General features: G+C 35.4%; 1 protein-coding gene across 1 annotated transcript; it reads right to left on the reverse strand.

The window, feature by feature from the left end:
• Positions 1 to 239: 239 nt before the first annotated feature.
• LOC117597641 (integrin alpha-6) lies at positions 240 to 15,566 on the reverse strand. The gene is made up of 25 exons (XM_034305702.2): positions 15,258 to 15,566; positions 14,118 to 14,245; positions 13,947 to 14,035; positions 13,194 to 13,416; positions 12,444 to 12,539; positions 11,677 to 11,893; positions 9,834 to 10,039; positions 9,588 to 9,679; positions 9,361 to 9,488; positions 9,178 to 9,267; positions 9,017 to 9,081; positions 8,585 to 8,730; positions 8,258 to 8,407; positions 8,038 to 8,153; positions 7,232 to 7,388; positions 6,424 to 6,507; positions 6,261 to 6,340; positions 5,009 to 5,083; positions 4,554 to 4,644; positions 3,340 to 3,519; positions 3,120 to 3,218; positions 2,551 to 2,658; positions 2,289 to 2,387; positions 1,702 to 1,827; positions 240 to 1,095 (listed from the first exon to the last, which is right to left on the reverse strand). Exons 1-25 carry the CDS (start codon positions 15,437 to 15,439, stop codon positions 1,018 to 1,020), a joined length of 3,105 nt encoding a protein of 1,034 aa, XP_034161593.2. The 5' UTR covers positions 15,440 to 15,566; the 3' UTR covers positions 240 to 1,017.
• Positions 15,567 to 18,224: the final 2,658 nt, after the last annotated feature.

Below are 18,224 nucleotides of genomic sequence, written 5' to 3' on the forward strand. Positions count from 1 at the left end.
GATGAGCAATTATTTATTTTATATACACTACATGGCCAAAAGTATGTGGACACCTGACCATCACACCCATATGTGAACATTCCAGATCCCATTCCAGATTTAGTCGCCCTTTGCTGTTAGAATTACCTCCAATCTTCTTCTCTTCTGGGAAGGCATTCATTCCTCAAAGGTTAAGGGTAGTTAGTACCTTCTCTCATAGGGAAATACTCATTTGTAAGATCATATTATGTACACATGAGTAGCTGAGTAGTTGTTTATTATCAAAAATGAAAAAGAGCATAACAGCGCATTCTGTACAATATGTGCACTCTTAGAAAATACCTGACCCTTAAGACCTTAAGGGTTCTTTGGGTCTTTCTGGTGGAAGTTTCTGTATAGAACCCCACAACAGATCATTTCCCAATCAGAAAGCATTCCAAGTAGAACCATGCCTTCAAAGTACCAAGAGATGCTAGGTTAAGGAATGGAAATCCCTGACAGGTATTAAGAAAAAAAATTAGCATTGATAATTTTGTAGCTCATACTTGCCCGGTTAGAAAAAAAGGGTTCTTCAAAAGATCTTCAAGAGTTTTTAGCCACCAAAAATTGATTCAATTTGAAACCATTTCTGATGGGAAAACTCCTTTAAGGAGAACCTTTAAGATCATGTTTATAACAATAATGACAATGATTAGGATGATGATGTTTATGATGATGAGGATGTTGATCATGCTGATGATGTTGATTACAATGATGATGATGATGACGATGATGATGATAGTGATGATGATGAAGGAGCTGGTGATGTTTACAATAATCACAAGTTTGACATTGATGATGACTGTGATGATGATGATGATGATGATGATGATATTGATGTCAACAATGACGCTGATGATAGTGGAACTGATAAAAATGCACTCATTCCCTCACCACTACACACTACACACACACTAGCAAATAGTAACTGTAAATAGTTAAATTAAAATATTCACAGAACCACAAAAGTCTTTTCTGTCGATTTTCCTGCATAGACATCTATTTTCTAGCATGATTTTCATTAATGCTATGATATCCTTTATTTTCAGTACACATCGCACATTTGAGGCATCCCATCTGAGAAGCACAAAGACACAGCGAAATTAGACTTAAATGGACAAAACAGCTATTAAACACCTTTTTTTTAATCATGAATTCAGTTGGTGGTCCAGAAGCTCTTGTTAAAATAGATGGTATTATAAATTACTAAGCATCAAAATATTTTAGCTCCAAAACTGGTTGCCAGGTTTAAAGCTCAAAATATCACTTTTTTTGCAAAGTGCTACTGCAGTTATTTTGTCAATTTGCTCAGCATGAAGGGTGAAAATAATTTTGAGATGACTGTATCCTCCTTAGAACCTACTGGTTTGCCATAATGAGTGATAGAGTTTTAGGGCTTTTGAGTGGCACAATGATGCCATCAGGAGTCCAAGAGAACAAAACTGCCTGTACTCTCTGGGTGGGAGGGATGGTATTCTCTCCCTCTCCTGTCAATCACAGTGACACTAGCCAATCATGGGCATCTGTGATCTCATATATGAAAGGGATAGTGCTTTCCTCTGAGTGTGTTAGGCTGCCCTGTGATGCAGTTGGAAAAATTGTGTTGGACAGTTGGTAGCTGTCATGATCAGGGAGAGCTGCTTGGTGATGTGTGTGAGAGAATTATACACAAAGTCTTATTACCTTGGACAGGAAGTAGATCAGGAGGCTGAGTAGCAAGAGTGCGAGCACCACGCTGAGCAGAATCACCCACCAGGGGACTCGACTGAGAAAAGTCGGCTTCTTCTCTGGTGACACTGTCAGTCTCACCTGCACATAACACGCACTCTGACTGATTTAATCTGATTGCATACGTTCACCTTCAATTCTTACCTACTTTAAAGTTTTTAAGTCTTTTTAAACTGTAGAGATTTTTATTTATTTGAAGACAAATTGCTCTTAATCCTCAGATGTCCCACTAACCCATGTCTTTTCTACAGCAATGCATTTGTAAATATATTTTAAATACACATTACATTAGATTGCTTCTTAGACTATAAAGAGTTAATGTGAAAACACGCATTAAAGTGTGTGTGTGTGTGTGTGTGTGTGTGTGTGTGTGTGTGTGTGTTTTGAGGGGTGGGGAATAAATAAAAGTGTAAATTAAAAATAGATGAATGTGACACTGACTAAAATCACATTTTAGCACTTTTATTTTATGCTCAGGTGCTTAAAAAAGATTCTTCCAGCTTCCTCCTGATAAATGGGGTTCTCTGTATTTAGCTCTTTACCAGTGTGGGAGATTCCTGAAGCCTGATGTTCTTCTGAGATCCATTGAGACTGAGAGAAGCATTTAGTACAATGTCCAGATAATTCAGGGATCTGTATTCCTGTTAAACAAATCATACTCAATATTTACACCTTATTATTTTTTTTTAATCCATATATAATAATAAAATAGCATCCAACTTCTAGGCAAACCAAAGCAAAAAGTTTTTTAATAAATAAATAAATAAATAAAATTTAAAAGAAAAGAAAAGAAAAAAAATTCACCTCAACAAAAGTGCTGCTCCACAGTCTTGCGTTCAGAGTAACTGCAGTTCTGTCTGCTGCCTTTAGGTGGCATCTGAGCTCCACACACTTTAATTTATCATCACATGTCTGCAGTGATCAGAGAAACAGCACACAGGGGGAGCACAATGATTCTTTAATTAAAACTTACAGCTGTACTGAAGTGTATTAAATAACAAAAACTCAAGTGTCTGAATACTGTATATTGTGTATATACTTAATTGTCACTTAATTATGTATAATGCCACTGTATAATGTACATACCACTCATTACACATTACACTTGAGTTTTTATTGTATACTTTTATGCCTTTCCCATGTTTTTAGTCATTATCCTTTACATTACTGTAGTTTATGCTGACATAAAGGACCAAAATGACCTCCATGAACACCTTCTTTGTATAGAATCTTATTCTCTCACTTGTACTGAAGCACTACAGAAAATTTGGAGTGTTTTCCATCCCTTCTGTTGTGTCAGCTGCTATAGTTCTTTACAGTACAAACTCGAACCCATCCACTGTGCTCTAATAGTGTAAAAAGTGTGACTTTACCAGATATTCATAACGATTTTTGCTTCCAAATAAGGACAGGAGTCTATCAGTGCTGAGAGCTGAGACTTCTGCTTGCCGTTTCCCTCTGCCGTTTTTTACCTGCACAGAGCCAGCAAAGTCATATACCAATCACTGAGATCCAGGAAGGGGAAACAGAATGACAGATGAGGCGGCACGGATAAAAACACTGATTCAGTGCGGTGTGAAAAGTGTCACTGACCTCCTGAGCATGTTTGAGAGGGCTGATTTCCGAGACTGGACTGCACGGGATGCTCTGGTTGTTCGATCCGGTGATCTGCAGCAGGTACAGGAGCCACTTGCCTTCTTTATTCTCCTTTGGCCACTGGATGTTGAGAGTCACAGAGGCGAGGGAGTCCAGAGGTCGACCCATGTTACTGATCTGAATTCATAAAAAGTAAAGACATACCACATATGTGTTATATTCATTTATCCATCCATTCATTTGTTCATCTACAGTGAAAACTTTGTCCTGGTCTGGAAGTCTATCCGTGGAACACTGGGTGTGAGGTGGGAATAAAACCTGCAACTCTTAAATACACCCTACATCAACTATATAGAACATATAAGTCCAATATCCACATATCAGATTAATACAATTTTTTTTGGGAGGAAGCATTTTAAAATCTTATATATTTATATATACACCACACCACTGTTGAGTTCTGATTGGTAGGAAGGTGTTGATTAATCTTCTATAACAGCAGAGAGTGGTTCATGCTGTAAGGCAAATCACAGGTTTATATTAATGCGTTTGTTTACTTCACCTTTTCTTCAGGACAGAGGAGTTTGTGCCGTGACAAGACAAGCTGTGTATTTTTGCGTTCTTCAAGAGAACGACTGTTTATAGCTGCTATAACATAAGTGAGAACAGAACTAACTTCATGGATGTCTGACACCAATAAGTGTAAATATAAATGGATATAAAAGCACATGCTATTTTTTAATAAATAAAAACTTGTAACCAGTGGCAAATTGCTGTCATATACACTGCAAAAATTATATCATAGCAAATGGAAATATTTTGAATATGGTCGAATTGATCTAGTCTTTACTTTTATAAGATTACTATAAACTAAATATAAGATTATTAAACTATTTTTGTTTACTAATTTTAAGATTGAAAAAGTTTTGTTCCATTGGCAAATTATTGTGCTCATTTTAAACATTTAGTTCTAGAAAGAAGCAAAATTATCTAAGAAAATTTCAAGCTTGAAATTGGCCTAGAAACCTAGAAATCGGTTTGATAATCATACATTTAGCTTATTGTATAGGAAATACTAGCAAAATTTGACAATAAGCAAAGATACTTTTACTTGCTAAGATGTAGTTTTTGCCATGTAAGAGGAATAAACACTTTGGGATGTGCTAACACCTGATGTAAGAGATTTTTTTTTTTTAATATTATGAACATACTGTAAACTCGTACTGCACAGGTTCTCCGATCTCCTCCTCTGGTTTGCTGTTCTCCACTTCTCGATAGTACACTTGAGAAGGTTTGGCCAGTCTGCAGAAATAAAACAGTAACACAGGGTAAAGTACTGAGAGAGTAAACTTGAGTAGACTTGTTTACACAGGGAGAGGCAGGAGTTTAGTACCACAAGAGCATTACTGTCATATGAGTATTATAAATCAATATAATGATAAGCATTTTAGTTTCTCAGGAATCCAAAGGACACAGATCAGTCAATGAATGTTTCTTTCATTTGTATTTCATTTCTTTAATAGGATAAAGTATGTTATTATGTGATTAGTATGTTATTTATATTAAGGAAAGGTTATTAAGGAAAGATCAAATGGCAAAAATACTTATATAAAGAAAGGTCAAATGGCAAAAATACTCATTTTATATAACGGAAAGTTGTGCTTACCCAAACATTTGCAGATACAGCTCAAAGAAAACTCGAGCCTCTGCAACGATTTCTGAAATATTTTGCACGCTGATCCTATAGCAACAAAAGCATGTGCATAATAATAATAATAATAATAATAATAATAATTCAGCTTATGCATGAATTCAGTAATGATTTAAATTGGGTCTGCTTGAGCAGGGAAGACTCTAAATTGTTCAGACCTCTACATATATTACAGCTGAAGGCAAAAGTTTGTTTTTTAATGGAAAATGTACATAATTGTCATTAATTACAAAAAATAATATCAAAAATGAAATGTGGGTGTAAGCTGCAAAAGACAACAAACCATAATTCAAAATTAACAGCAAAACAAATCTCTCAGCTTTCAGAAGGTAGTCAAAAAGAGATTTCATGAAGAATGTTTGAGGTTGGAGGATATGGAAGACAGTGTGGGGGTTTGGAAAGGTGAGGGAACCGAAGATCCTAAATCTGTTCACACGGATATGAAAGAGGTTGGAGGCAGTTATAAAGAAAAAAGGGCCGTATTTATCAATCATTTAGTAAAGCTGTGTGTAAAGATACTGTGAGCAGCCATGTTGACTTGAAATCATTTGCTGAACCCAAGGTTCAGGAAAGTCCAAGTTCGTGAGTAGGAATTCCGAGGTGAGGGAAAGTTTTCTTTGGTTTTTCTCAGTCGGAGGTCAGACAGTACACGTTACGACCTCAATTCGAATGCACTTTTATAGGGTGCCATTAGTTTTGTTCCAATTAAATGGTTAGTCCTATTTGTCATTCATTTATGGATGACATTTGGATCACTTTCTTTCAATTGATATGAAATGACTGAGTTTCACAAACGTTTCATTAAATATGTGTGTGCAATTGAAATAAATAACTGATTTAAACTTGACAGCGAGAATCTGCAGTAACTGATCGTAAAGTATGTGATTTAAAGCTGATTAATCAAAGTTAATGAATCGCCTTAAAACTTTCATTGCATACGAACATTTTTCCCAACCACCTGGATTTTCCTGAAGATATTTTATGAATAAATTTATTTGTATCCAGTTTGATAAATGAGGCTCAGTGAGATTTGCTGTAATTTTTTTTTTAATCTTCTTAATTTCGTCCTAGGGCATGCAAACTTTTGCACTTAATCTTTTTCAGATAATTTCTGCACATTACTATAGAACAACATGCATCCAAAAAAGTATATTTTAATTGATTGAACAGTAATTTTATGGAAAATAACATAAATATCATGTCTTACGTCTGGAGATTCAGTGTCACGTTGACGTCTGTTATGCTCAGGGTCAGACGATCAGTGTTTAGCAAGAGATAAAATGTTACCTAGACAATTAATAATCTTGAATAAACAAAACCAGAGTAAATAAATAAATATATACAGGTCCAGCCAGTGCCATTCAGTTTACCTCTGCATTTCTTTTGAAAGGATTTCCAAGATTACATTCCGCTCTTGTTTTACTCCCATCCACATCACACTGCACGTTCAGTTTCTGCAGAAAACAGACAGAAACGATTGACTTGGAGATGAAAACATGTAATCACGGCAATGCCTATGATGGGGAGCACTTTGGGGAGTGCAGTTATAGGAAAATATTCAGTGACGGGTGGTGTGATGAAGTGGAGTTACTGTTACTACCCATAGCATTTTTTCCCTATAACAGCACATCTTAAACTGTTTTATTCCTCTTATAACAGCAATTTGCAAAAAATAATATTTTCTTTATTTATTAAAGCATGATTTTTATCAATTTTATAGTTTCATTCAATTCGATCTTCCACAAAACAAGTTAGTTCCTGTTCTCACTTACATTATAGTAGCTACAAACAGTTGTTCCATCTCCATAAGAAATGCGATACTTGAAAACACTGTACATAATACTGTGTTTATAACGATCTTTAGTTGTGCTGAGGTTTTGCTAATAAAGAATAGTTCAGGCTTTTTTACATAAAATATTTGAATAAAATGAAGTGAAACATCTGGTACAAAATCAGATGTTAGGATCTAATCAGTTGCTTGTTACAGTAAGAATGAGGTTATAAAGCGCTGATAGATGACACCCAGAAAAGTGGTTTTAATATCATTTTGTTTTAAATAAGGGTTTTTTTTTATTTTGGCCTATCCTATGCCTAAAAGATAATGTGTATTTCAATTTTTTAACTCTCCAGTTGAATCTCTTTCATTTGTATTGAGTTATGTTTGATTCTGAGACTTACACTATCTTGTTTGAGGATGACCGATGATAAAGGTAGAGATTCTGGAAAGTTTGCATGCAGTTGAGCGAGATGAGCATCATCTCCTCCGCGATTCGTTACAGTGATCTCCAGGGCCGTGTTCCCAGCACCAGGGGAGATCACTGCCACTCCATCCTCCCTTTAATACACAGAACAACATGGATATGAAACACAGAAAAAGCAATGCATGCTGAAGAGGTCTCTCTATGATTTGGTAAAGTTGCCAAATGAGACAATTAGGTTGTTGTGTTCAGTTTATGGGTTAATTTAATGAATGGAAAAATTCAACCTAGAGATTCTTAATACAGGTTAACGTCTCTGCAAATAGATTCATTTAACACCTACAGTGTAATTTACAGCAGCCTCAATGTCACTTTGGAGGCACGATTGAGTGTGTAAATCAAATCCATGCCAAATTGTGCATTTATAGAAAAAAGTGCTATTTGGGTTGTTCCTACAGGAGAACTCAATAACAGAGGGTTTCACTATCAGTAAGGGTTCCATGTAGAACACCTTTAGGAATAAAGGTAGTTTCTGAAGTGTAGTGAAAACCGCTACAAATTACCAATGGTTCAACTTTTACTTCCAGTTCAAATCAATTACATTTTATATTTAAACACATGAGTAAGTATGAAGAGCTTCTGACATGCAATCAAGTATAATCCTGGACAATTTTAGCTATTTTTCATTAAGATATCGACATACTAAAACATATTTTTTTCTCTAGGTTTGTCCACGTGCTATTTTAAAAATAAACAGTATGTTAGTCTGCAGAACAGTGAGGTCACCTGGCTAGTGGTGAACACTCATCCCGATGTTGGTCTTTGGTGCAGAAGCTGTACTGCAGCTGCAGGTTACTCTGACAGATATTATCACTTCCACAGCCAGGGTTCAAAAACATGAACTGAAAATGTGAGAAAAGGTTCATTACAAAAAGCCACACAGATCAGAGTCTTTCTCTTATCATTATAAAATGATCAGAACCCTGTCTTGCTGTCTAACACACACTTTTGCTGTGCTTTCCTGAGGCTGGAGATCATTGATCACTGGCTGGAGAGCAGGTAGAGAGCTTCGGCTCAGTGTCTGAGGAGGACTGTTCGGCAGCAGAGACACTGACACACTGACAGGGATTTCTGTAAGCTTGTTCTCTATGTCAGCCTGAAGGCACAGGCAATTAATAATTCAAATTTTTTTAAAAACAGTAATAATACACACACATATATATATATATATATATATATATATATATATATATATATATATATATATATATATATATATATATATATATTAAAAACACAGTGAAAAGATAACGGAGGGCAGAAGGTTTAGTACCCGGAGTCGGAGGCTGCTTTGCACACATTGTTTTTTATCCTGTTTATCGAGAACAATATTTCCTTCATCATTGCTCCAGAAAACTAGGCGGGACTGATGACCTTCCTGAACACTCTGTTCATTAGCATTCAGCTTGTAGAAAATCTCTACAGGACCACAGAGATTAAATTATTAGGCTTAAAAAATGCAATTCAAGGAAACTTTTTTTTTTTATAATATAAAGATATTTCTTCATCGATGGGGCTTCATCTGTTCATTCATTTAGTTAAATTGTGTGTAAATGTTGTTGTGGACAAACTGAAGTAAAAGAGTCACATAAGTTTCTGTACTGCTGATTTTCTTCATATTCTCATGTGTATGTAATCATAAATTACCAACTGCACAGCTGATTTACATTTACATTTAAATCATAATTAACAGTATTTCACTCACGCAGTCTGGGGTTATATGTCCCTGGATAGGTCGTGTAGGAGAAGCAGGATACAGCAGTTATAATGCTGAAAGATTTACGTGTAGGCATTCAGTAAAAACACCACACAGAGATTCCAGAGTCCAAAATGAAGGCTGCAAAGAGTTCTACGGTTTTTCCTCACCAGTGATCTTTCTGGCAGTCTCTTTCCTGGAGGTCCATCTCACTAGGTGCTAATGTCAAAGATTTCTCAATGCTAATCACTGGTTTAGACCTTAAAAAGAAAATTATTCATTTTTATTACAGAACAAGCCAGATTAGCAGAATATAGGATGATTGTAAAAGAAAACTGAAAATAGTGTGTAACCTGTAGACAAGTACACTGTCAGAAAGTGAGCCCACGGCTAAGTCTGGATAGCCGTTCCCATCTATATCCATGTTTCCAGCCAGGGAATAGCCAAACAGCTTGACTTTATGGGATTTACCCTGTAAAACCTACATAAAGGGAACATTACAGATGGAATTAGAAGGTCTCAGGGTTCAGTTTTTGGCATGCTCAACCTACTTTAATCTGAATAAATAGTTTGCACCTACTTGGTTGTCTTTCTGTGAAAAGTGTCCAGTTTTGCCGAGGTAAATGTACACTGCACCATCACCATCATCATAAGGTGCTCCAACTGCAAAATCTGCCAAAAACAATCAAGATTCTTCAGGCTCCCATGAAGTATAATCACTCAGACTAATTATAATGAGTTAATTAAACACAATGACCAACGATGTCTGCAGTGTGTCTGGTATAAGGACACGCGTCTTAGTGCTTGTGCATTTTCTGATGCGAACCGTTGTATCCGTCGTGATTGATGTCCCCAATGTTTGCCACCGCTAGTCCAAACATGGAGTCTTTATTGCCAGTAAGAATGTCTGGCTGTAATCTGTCCCAGTCTCGGCCATCTTGACGGTTTATGTAGACGTAAACAGCGCCTCCTCTTCCTGCCTCCATGTCCGTCAAGCTGTACTGAGGAGCACCAACCACAAGATCATCCCATCTGGTAAACCAACCAGCAGAAAAGTTTTTAGTTTTATCAAATTGTAATGAAAATAAATAAATAATCAACAACGACAACAATAATAACAATAATAATAATAATAATAATAACAATCACTCTCTTTTCCCAGTTGTTGAAATCATCCCATTTCAACATAACACACAGGGTACACCCAAATGCCAACTGTTGTTATTCCTAACACGGTTTTGGTTTTTTTGTTGCATCCAAAAACCAAACAACAGAATCAAAAATAACATACTCATACAGCTAGATATGGAAACTTTACAGAGATTTACACCACACAATTTTTATTTAGGCCCTTCGTTTTTCCAATGACTGTATATATATAAATATTGGACACTTTTAAGAATTTTTCTTTTAAAGAAAGATTCCACAGGCACACTTTTCAAGCAAAAATATTTCCCAAATACATTATGTTTAAAAATATAAAAATTAATAGATATAATTAGATTCAAAATTAGATTCTGCCAGAATGCAGTTTGAATTCATGCATCCAATATAAATTACCTTGGGACCAGCTGGATAAAAGTAATTGTGAAAATGGCTAAGAAGAGGGAAGTATGGTTTGAGGAAAGCTTGAGTAAATTATTACTTTCTTGAATAAGGATTATTATCCAAAGCAAAACTGGCCGCCTTTTGAAAGAAGACTTCCCAGAGCCCTGACCTAAACCCTATAGAGCATCTATGGGATGCAGTGGAGAAGAAATGAGCAGATTGTCAATGCTCTAGTCTGGATGAACTGAAACTTTTGTTGGTTGAAACTTAGAGGAAACTTCCATCACAGCTGTTAAAGAAATTGGCTGATTCCATGCCCACACGTTGTCAAGAAGTTCTGTGAAACAGAGAATGTCAACCTAAATACTAAAACACTGTAACTGTAATCTTTAATGGAGCCACTACTGAGTCTCCAAATATTTTTTTTGTCTTTTTTTTTTTGTCTAAACATAACAATCTATTTTTTGGGAAATGTTTAGCTTGAAAAGTGCCCTTGTAGTATGTTTCTATAAAATAAATACCTCTTGGTTCGACTTTTTTTGACTAATGCAGTTCATACATTTTATATAATGTGTGTGTGTACATATATATATATATATATATATATATTTTTTTTTTTTTAAATTCTATAATATATATATATATTATTCTACTCTAACATCGCTTTTCCGAACTTTATGTACTCAGCTCACTGTCTGGAATTAAACAGAAGTGGCAAAAGATGATTAGTCTTTGTAAATTTAGTAAACATTTCATTAAAAAAATATTGTATGCTGACTAAAAGGTCATGTATATTCTCATTTTTACCCTTTCTTTACTCTGAAGTTGATCTTAATTCCTGTTACATTCCCTGTAAACATTCACATAACTGCATTCCTACAAAGGATTCCCAAGCATTTGGAAAGCCTTTGTGTCTCTATATCAATAAATATTGTCGACATTGTTAAGAATGAAGGTGTACAAATTATATAATTGACCTTTTCAAAATATTATTTTGGCAATTGCATTGCTATAAAAACAAAAGAATGGAATGAATTAACGTTTATCAGTAAAGTATATAAAAGCCAGGCATGTTAGATCAAGGCTTCAGTAGGATGGGTCTCTAGCCCTAGATGTCTTACCCGTCTGCATTGAGGTCTATTACAGCCAGTGAGTAGCCGAAAGAGGACGCCAGACCCGGGCCTTGGAGGATGTGAGCTACACGCAGACTCCTCTGATCTTCCACAGCTTCAGGCTTTAAGAACAGAACATCACCACTGAGATTGGAGCGTGGTGCTCCAGCCACTATAACTTGCTCTTCTTTCTTTAACAGATTCATCCCTGAGTCCAGAGCAAAGCCTGGAAAAGTGCAGGAGATAAAAGAACAAAATGTCAAATCCATCTTGGATCATGCCAGCTTTCAAACACTTAGTGCTTTAAATGAGATGTATAGTCAGTAGTGGCACTAAGGCTACTGGAAAACTATACGCTGTGTTCATAATTGGCGATTTAAAGTCCAAACATTATTTCAATATTTACAATATTAACTAACAGGATTTTCAAATGTCTTAATGAAAATGCAATTTGAATGCATTTATATCTTCAAGTGCAAGTGCAAAATACAGGGCAAAGTCAGTGCAGATAGATTTATTTAGAGCCTGGATTGTGATTTACTGCAGTCTGAAAATTGCATCAAGAATAACAATTAAGTGTAGAAATATGTATGACTGAAGGGCAGGTATTAAATATGTGGAAGCAATTTTCTACCATTTGAAGTAATCCATTAAGTAGTTTTACATATTCTAAGCACTGAAAAAGGCCTGAAAATATCTGACACACACACATGATTTGTAGGAAATATATATAGGTAAATTCATTAGAGAACAAATGAAAGCATTGACCTTCTCACCTAAATAGCTGCTGATGTCCAGAGAAAGGAGACTGTGGTCTTCAGTTTCATAGTAATTCCGAAAACTGTATTCGATAGGCTCCATGCGGACATAACCTTCAAAAAGTCAGGAAGTGAAAATGGTCCTTTTTTTTGCATTCAGGAAGGACACAAACCATTATTGTCCTGAACTGAAGTCAAATGATGAATAATGTAACTGCACTGTTTGAAGGCCAGTTAAAATTGACATAGCTAGAAAAACTGGGAAACATGTTGAACACTCTCAGAAATAAAGGTATCAAGCTCCTACTTTTCCTTGTTGCTGGCGTGGTACCATCAAGGGTACATCTTTCCTAGCTTTAGTGTGTATCTCTTGAATATAATATACTTTTAAAAAATATATTTAAGGTACATAACTGATATATCTTTAAAGCTTTAAGATAATTAAAAGTACACTACATACACCTTTCCAGGTAAACACAATAAAGGTGTAGCCTTGATGGTACCACACCAGCAGCAAGCCAAAGTTCAATTCAAATTTATACCTTTGTTTCTAAGAGGCAAAAAAATTGGAAAACCGGGAGATAAAACATTAAAAACAAAAGGAAAATGATACCTTTAAATATTTATGATCTCACACATGTCCACTTGTATGAAAGGTCATTCTCTTGTTCCAATAAATTATATGTAACACTGAGTAAATTAGAGCCATGATTATACATTTAATTATTTACCATATTAAAAATGTTTAAAATCCCAAGTGTGATGTACCTTTCCATTCATAGGCACCCGGCCCCGAGAGCACTACATAGTTGTCTTTGGTGAAAGCTGCAGAGATGCCCTGCTGGCAGTAACCAAACTGGTCCTTAGATCTTTCCCGATTGAGGCAGAACATCTTCGTGTCTTCTACAATCAGGTTCTCTGTCAAGATGAAGCACCTGCCCAGTACTAGCTGATTGCCATTTTCCCACTGCTGGTAGCGGTGAGCACAAACCTAAGTGGATGGATTCCAGCAAATTTCACTGTGAATCAATATTACATTAATGGATTCTGTTTATTAATTAGCATTGGGTGTATTGTTTATTGGGTACCAGGGTGTCTCTTTTGATTATAGAGCAATACAATGGTAAAATATACTTTAACATACCCAATATAGTATCATTATTTACTTAGCTACTTGAAATATAAATAAAATTATTTAAAAATACAATCTCAAAAGCCATTTTGTATGCTTGGGAGTGTAAATAAGAGGAATGAGATTCCACTAAAATTTATTTTTGTTATTTACACATATATGTTGCTACTTTTACCTTCTAACATTTATAATCTTAATATTAAAGCCCATATCTGTTACTGAAATAAAACTAGATGTTTGTTTCATTTTGGAAAAAATCATTTTCATTGTTGTTTCACTTTTCGTGAATATATACTGTGGGTAATTTTAACATAACATTAGGGTTTAATAATTCAAAAAAAGCATTAACGAGTGTAATTATTACTGTTACATGTTATGGACTAACTCACCACTACTTTTCCTCCTGGGCCCTGGCTTTTCACCTGCACACCCATCCACTGGTTTTCCCGGTGATCTTTTCCCTGTCCTGGCTTTGCATCTGTCAATGAGTTAAGACACGTAAGAAGGATGGATATTAAATCTTTATATTCATTCACTTCATCATAAATATTAACACCAACCTTCAGTGTCTACGGGGATCCGTTCACAGTCATCACTCTGCATTGTGAACTTACAGCGATAGAGACCTCCAGTTATGTTTGCTTTCTGACTGGGTAAGGCTTTCGCATGTGGAGCACCAATCAGCAAGCTGAGGTCAGAAATGACTTTGTTATGACAACAACATTGTCTGGAGGACTCGGTGTGGTTCTTTAGGCAGACGAGAACACAGCAATCACATGCCAAAAAAGTGGTCCGAGACTATCTAAGCGAGGTGGTCTTTGTCTGCTTCTGAGTGATAATACAGGGATGTTATATTGTTATGTGTTGCTATGCATTCTGGATATTTGGACTGATGAACAAAAAGAGAAAATAAAAGCTGGATGTGACACAAAATGTTATAAACTAGTTTTGACCAATGAATGAACAAGTTTCAATAGTATGCTTTCAGCTCTGCATGCATTTAACTAAATGCAGTGTGAAACCAAACCAAACTAAATAGCAAATGAACCAAAAGTATCCATTTCACTTTGATTTGGGTTCAGGAAATGGATTAATAGCTGGCAAAGTGCCCTCAGACACTTTCAAGCATGACCTAAATGTTATCACAACTAAGCAAAGACCAAACATTTATGACCTTTCATGTGTTTCAGTTCATTATGACTGTAACATGTCAGTGTCAGTCTAGAGATTGATAAATAAGTACTGTAGGCTAGTAGACAATATAATTATTAACCAACCATGCATCTCAGACACACTTTGAACTCCTAGCATGTCCTAAATAAAAAGTAAAGAATGCCAGAGTGTAAACCATCATTTATTTGTAATTGGGTGACAAAGTTTTTGTGTGGGCAAATATAGAATCCGATATTATTTTGTTTCAACACTGTTATCTTGACACACTCTTTAATGCCCCTGAATTAAAAGGTGAAATAATATGCTAAATGTCTTCTTCATTTTGGCTTAATGGTGTTTAAACATTGGCAGTTGATTGTACATACTATATACACTCAATTTCCAGTTTATTAGCTTTATTGATCTAGTAACTTCTAACAACCAATTAGCTGCATCTTGAGAGCAGGAGAGAATTCCTGCTAAATGACTGCAATACAAAGATGAAAGCGCTGTGGAATGTGAAAAATGTGTGAACACAATGAACTCACAGTTGCTGATCAGTAGGTTTGAGTTGGTGGTGCATTGCGAGGGAATATCCAAACAGACTCCCAGCCTCTCCGTTCTTCCTCAGAACGGTGGTATTATCCAGGTTGAAAGCAGATGCATGTTGCAGATTCAGGCTACTGAGGAGCCACAGGTTCATGATCAGTGTTATTCTCCGTCCCTCCATGGTTCTCCTGCTCCACTGGAGTTTCTCTGGACCTTTCTGCTTTTCCCTGTAACTCAGAAAGTGTTGGCAGTAACAGATGACATGACTGCTGAGTAACAGGTGAGGCGTGGTGCAGAGTGCTGATGCTTTGCAGCTCTCACACTAGTTCACTGGGTGTGTACAGACAGTGAACTATTGTTTCTAAAGATAAAGTAAGTTAATGTTTAGCCACTGAGAGGAGATGAGACAAAGCAATTTGTGCACTTTGACTGTTAGTTGCTTTGATCAGGGCTATGATGAGTAAAGTATGTCTAAAACAGACTGAAGGGCATTGTTATTTGGAAACCTGACCTAACTGCTGGTTGGCCTTGAAATGTGAATACAATGAAAAATTTTATGTTTTTTATGTTTTCATAATGAAAGAAAATGACAGGTTTTATTATAGCAATGTAATTACTCTACACTTCTAATAATTTGCTTTTTAATTAATTAACCAAACAAGCCAAATAGTCAACACTGTGTTATTATTATTATTAGTAGTAGTAGTATATGTTAGTATATGTTTCTTCAATCAAGTTTGACTTGTGGACTTGATTCTTCTTTAACTGCAACTTTAATAAACCTAGGAAAATGCTACAAATGACAAAATGTTTAGAATGTTTTACTGGTTATTTAATGGTTTATATGGTGCATAAAACCATTTACATGGTTATTTAAAAAAACTCAAATGGATCTAAAAAATAAATATGATGGAACATCATATTTTTAAACAAAGATTTTAAACACACTATAATGAAAAAATTATTGGAACAATCATTGGATAAAGCGCTTACTGAAAGTGAGTGAGTGAATATTAGAAGACCATTTCTATTGCTAACTCCTGTGGATCTAGTGGACAAATTGAGGAAGACATGCATTATTGAAGGAACTGATGGTATGAATATTTAACAAATGTTTCATCCCCTTTCCTTGTGTGCATCTGCTTGTGGAGACATTCATGAGATGTAGATAGACGTTTTGGAAGTAGTCCTTAATCTGACTCAGTGTATTATACATGATTACTGATTAAAGGTGTAATTATCTCAGGAAAAAGGACCGTTTAATAGACAGCAATTTTCTGTTTGTTTCATCCAGGTTACACTGAGCAACACATACAAAGCAGAAAGCAAGTGTATGTGTGTGTTTGTGTGTGTGTTTGTGTGTGTGTGTGGGTGTAGGTGTGTGTGTGTGGGTTGGTGAGTGTGGGTGTGTGTGTGTGTCTAAAACCACAGAAAAAATTTCCTATACAGGAATGAAATGTGAATAGTGTGAGATTGACGTCGCACAGCCTTGGCCACAGCTGCTTCCAACTGGAGCAGAAAATCATCTGAGCTGAGACCACACACACACACACACACACACACACACACACATACACACACAAGCCTGAGCATGTGTGTGCAGGGGGGCTTTGTATCATCCCTAAGAGAGATTGTTGAGACTGATTATCTTTGTACGGTAAATGCATGCATATGGTCATTGCATTAATAAACACACACACACACACACACACACATACAAACTGTGTGTTTCAACATGAACTGCAGCAGATTCATGCAAAATGAAGCTGTGTTCCCTAAAGCACTAGAGAGAAGACAATTATATTCGAAACAAAACATAAGATAGAAATTTTATTTTTAATATCATAACATCCTTTATGTATTATTCTTTTTTATTATATTTTAACCCTGGCAACATGAACATGCTTGCTGCAGTAAGTTTCTGTGTCCTAATACTAACCAATAGAAATGCAAAAATTGGTCATATGATCCACTGGCAGCCAATTGGAGTCTTCGTTCAGCAGGTGTGCACTTGTGCTGCAGCACCATATTTTCTCTAGTAAAGACTGGCCCTTTAACCAGTGTTCCAGTCAAGTTTCATCAAGATATAAATTTGATCTATGTTTACTGGTAAATCAAGATGTATTCTGAATAACTTAGAAATATACAAATGTGTCTTTAAAATATGAAATAAAGTATGAAAATGTGCATGTTGACCTAAGGCAACAGCATAACATAATGTAATCACACTAGACCATAAAGAAAACATCAGGTGGATATATAAGTATTACAACATAGTTACAATAACCTGAATGTCTTATATTCATGAATTACCCATATGTGTGTGTGTGTGTGTGTGTGTGTGTATTTATATACTATGATGGAATTATAGTATATTATTCTATTATAAGATAAAGCCATCTTTGTTTTACTGAACTTCATAGAAGTATAAAGCAGAAGGAGCACCTCCCAGTGAATGTTAATGATGATGATTTGGCATTTAGTGTTGAGGAAGATGATAAGAAACCCTACATGGAAAAAGTTGGAGCGAGGATGATGTTGAGGGTGAAGATGAAAGTGATGATGATGATGATGATGATGATTGTTGGGTTTTTTGCAAACAATATTTTCTTTTTTTATTGAAACAAAAACATCCATTGTTTCAATATTTCCCTGTATGGTACAATGTTGCCATGAGGCAACAAATTCCAAAATCATTCAACATTAAAAATATTTTGAAAATAAATACCAATTATGTTAAGTATTTAATAAAGTAGTACAAACCCAGTGGTATCAGGATGCATACCAATAGCATAGCTACAATTTCCTGTTTTATCCAATTTGTTATTAATATTTTACTTTATTTATTTGTTTGTTTGTTTGTTTGTATGGTTACTTTATCACTATTTGAGTTTTTCATTTTTTTAATTAAATATTTATTACATATCTGATGTATAATAGATTGCATGTTTTACCCAGTTTGTTAT

The sequence above is a fragment of the Pangasianodon hypophthalmus genome, chromosome 7 (assembly GCF_027358585.1).
Source record: "Pangasianodon hypophthalmus isolate fPanHyp1 chromosome 7, fPanHyp1.pri, whole genome shotgun sequence".
Taxonomy (NCBI): domain Eukaryota; kingdom Metazoa; phylum Chordata; class Actinopteri; order Siluriformes; family Pangasiidae; genus Pangasianodon; species Pangasianodon hypophthalmus.